Source organism: Crocuta crocuta, unplaced genomic scaffold (assembly GCF_008692635.1).
Source record: "Crocuta crocuta isolate KB4526 unplaced genomic scaffold, BGI_CrCroc_1.0 scaffold971, whole genome shotgun sequence".
In the NCBI taxonomy this organism is placed as follows: Eukaryota; Metazoa; Chordata; class Mammalia; order Carnivora; family Hyaenidae; genus Crocuta; species Crocuta crocuta.
The window spans coordinates 152,992-156,551 of NW_027527401.1; the positions used below are offsets into that span (position 1 = coordinate 152,992).

General features: G+C 62.4%; 1 protein-coding gene across 1 annotated transcript in view; it reads left to right on the forward strand.

Annotated features, from left to right (window-relative positions):
• Positions 1-797: 797 nt before the first annotated feature.
• The window catches only part of NOTCH1 (notch receptor 1), a 41,201-nt gene continuing 38,438 nt past the window's right edge, over positions 798-3,560 (forward strand). The window contains 2 exon segments of the mRNA XM_077753125.1: positions 798-821; positions 917-987. Of these exon segments, the coding sequence (XP_077609251.1) occupies positions 798-821; positions 917-987 (95 nt within the window).

The following is a 3,560-nucleotide window of genomic DNA, read 5'->3' on the forward strand; positions in this document are numbered from 1 at the left end:
TGGTGGGACTTTGACTTTTCGGAGTTCAAGTTTGGAATCTTGCAAGGGTGGAGAGGGACCTGGAGAAGGGGTGCTTACCCCTCCCTCCACTTCGCATAGAGGAATCTAGCGGTGATTCATTTCTACCTTCCCCTGAAAGTTGGAGGGGAGAATCAGATCCCCACTTCCAGAAGGTGGGATTCCCAGTCACACCCCTCCCCGCCCCCATGAGGGGCTTCCTTTGCACAGCGCTGGTAAAATGGGGAGGGAGCGACTTTATTAATCCCTTCCTGGGAATGGGGTCGAATTCCTTCCAAACAGGGCTCCTTCACCCCCCTCCCCTGGGTGTAGCTGAGGATGCCCGCCCCAGGGAGCAGGTATTGGGTGTCCCGGAGGCGGGGCCAGGTCCCTGAGGTGCAGCCCCGCTGCCCCAGGAGGCGGCCCTGGTGACAATGGGCTGCTCTGATTCCGAAGCTGGGCTTTGTTGGCGGGCGGGGCGTTGGGCTTTGCAGCTGTCGCTTTTTCCCACGAGCTGGGGGGGGGGTGTGTGCCCCCCAGCACCGCCCCCTCACAGAACATGTTTGAACAGCCAGACGATCTTGGTGGCTGGATGGGGGCCGCGGCCCTGTTGGACTCCCCATTGAAAATAGGTGGGGGGTGCCCAGTTTGGGAGAGAGGCCCAGGGTCACCTCAGCTTTGCTACACTGTCGTCCCGATGGTATTTCAGGCCACCGTTACCCACTTTGAGCATGACCCGTCCACCTGCCAGCCTGCCAACCTGTTGTCCCCCCATTTCTGACTACAGAACTCTGGGCAGAATGTTGAAGCCCCCTGGGGTTCAGGTTTGGGAGGGCTCACGAGGTCCCCTGTCCCCAGTAACCCTGTGATGAGACATAGCCTTCTAGGAGAGGGGTGGCTACGCCTTCCCTGGGCTCAGGACCCCAGTGCCCCAGGGTCTGANAATGGCGGGAAGTGTGAAGTGTCCCCCAACGGCACGGAAGCCTGTGTGTGAGTACGCCCCCTGCGCCCCTGCGGGGACCTGGGGCTTTTGTCGGGAGCAGAGCCCCTGCCTTGTGCAGCGGGGCCCGCAGGGACAGAACACTGGGCCATTGTCTTCTGGAGATGGCCCAGAAGGCTGGGCGCGGTCACGTGCTACTTTTATTGGACAAAGTCTGGCAATTACTTAATCACCAGCAATTATGCTGCGTGTGGAGCTGGTCTGGCGGCTGGAGGTTCGAGCACGCCTTTGTGGGCCACCTTGGGCTCCTGGGGTGCTAGGTGGGGATTCCCGGTGCCCTGGTTCGTCCTAAAGTCCCTGAGAAACGATGACCTGCCGGGGAGGCTGTGGACCCTTAGAGTGGCCAGCCGCCACCACCCTGCCAACAGGGGAGGGGAGGTGCCTCCTCCAGGCAGGTGAGTGCAGTGCCTCAGACAGAAGTGGCTCTTTGAAAGCCAACCTCCGCCCCCCCACTGGGCCCTCGGTCTTTCCCAGCTCACCCTCTCTGACCTCAGGTGAGGTTGGGGGACTCATCTCCCAGATTGGGGGGTCAGTATCTGCCGAGCTTGGTTTCTGTCGTGGCGTCTGCGCCTCCAGCCCCTTGGCCGTCCCCGTCCACCACCCACCCGGTGTTGGGCCCCTGGATGGGAAACCAGCGCCCGCGGCCCCCTGACTCGGGTAGGGGATCGTGTTCGCGTCCGCTCCCTCCCCAGGCGCACTGGCCTCGGGAAGTTTTTCTCTCGTGGCTGATGCCCTTCAGCTTGACTTTGTCCCTGATGGGAATGTGAGGAGGTGCTTGGTGGCTGGAGAAAGGGCCCCTCCTTCCCCGCCCGGTGCGGGGGTGGGGGGTGGCTACAGAGGAAGAAGTGACTCCCCAGCCGTCCTGGGCAGGCCGCATTCCCACTGCTGAGGGCTCCTTCCCTTGACAACCCTCGGCCTGTGGGCCAGCAGCCCCTCCTTCACCTCCCCCCTCCCCAAACTGAAGCCAATTAAGCAGGTCTGTGAGCAGTTTAATAGACAAAGAGGATTGTGTCTTTGTCAGATGCTAATGAATGCACACTACTTTTTTTTTTTTTTTTTTTTTTTTTTTTTTTTGCTTTTTTGGGGCCTTTTTCTTCCCCTGCAGAAGCCTCACCGACGCTTGATGCCCTAAATCTTGTTTCCTTTCATTCAGAGACCGACAGCTGGGATTCAGGGGAAGCGCAGCGGCTATTGTCGGGAGGCGGATTAATGCTGTGTGATTAATTATGCGTGGTCTCCCAGAATGCACGGCTCCCTTCCCGCCGGCCCCACGCCTGCGCTGGCCCTGTGCTCTCACCCATGGGACCCGGGGGGTCTCCGGACTTGTGTGGAGGGCTTCGGGAAGGCAGGAGGGGTGCTGCGCTGGGGAAGGTAGGGGTGATCTCTTTGTGCCGCCAGGGAGAAGGGACAGACGGGCCCAGGGGACCCCGGAGCCTCTCTGGGCTAGAGCCTGGGCCGCAAGGGGGCCACTGCAGCCCCCTGCTTGACATTGGGGTGAGACACTTCTAGGGGACAGAGTGACAGCGTGGCGTGCTCTCCCACCCCTCAGACCAAGCCAGGCCGCTGAGCAGGGCTTGGGCGCCAGCCCGGCCTCCTCCCTGGGGCCTGGGGCCCCCTCCTCCTTGGCGGGACGCCTGCCTCAGTCTGGCCTGGCACCCGGCCGAGATCGGCCCACAGAGACCCCATTGTGCACACCCCGCAGATCCACTTGGAAGCCGGAACGGAAGCGCCGTCCTCAGAGGCCCCACCTCTGGGTGGCACTGTGTTGGAGCCTGGGGACCAGAGCAGGGGCGGGGACGGCAGCCAGGTCCAGCTGCCGAGACACCCAGGTCTGGACTCGTGGTGCGGTCTGGGGACGTTGTGGCGCTGTGGTCAGGGGCCCCGGCTCCCTCTGCCTCTGGCTGGGCCCTTGTGTCCCCTCGCGGCCTAGAAGGTCTGTTAGTACCAGTGGCCTGGTTCTCACGGCCGAGCGGCGAAGGCACCTTTTCCTCAAAGGTGTTGGGGTACAGCCTTGTGGTGCCAGCCTGGTGTAAACTCCGAGTGCGCAGCACTCAGCCTGCACTCTCAGAAGGTTCTTTGACTTTCTGGGTTGGTTTGCTGGCTACCCCGTGGATAGGGTGTGGGAAACAGTGGTGTCACAGTGCCAGGCACGTTAGTACCCGGTGAATCATCTGTTTCCACCCCAAAAGAGAAGGAACCTTCCCCAGAAGCCGCTAGTCAGGTGGCTGCAGGGCTCAGCGTCGGAAAAAGAGGTTTCTGTTGGGCGTCACCGTGTAGCTGAGGTGTGGCGGGCCGGTGGCTGTGGAGGAAGGGACCCGCTGCCTGTCCCTGTGAGCAGAGTGCCGTCCCTGCAGGCAGGCCCAGGGGGTCATCGAAAGGCACCTGGGGGCTGCCTGGCCCTGGGCTGGGAGCGGACGCCCCGGATGGCCAGCATTGTCTCCCGGCCTGTGAGAAAGTCCCTTCCCCGGGGCGCCTTCTGGGCGATCGCAGAAGCGGAATGGCCGTCACGCACAGAGGGCCAGCCCAGCGGGCCGGCCGGTGATGGGCTTTACAGACCGGCCGG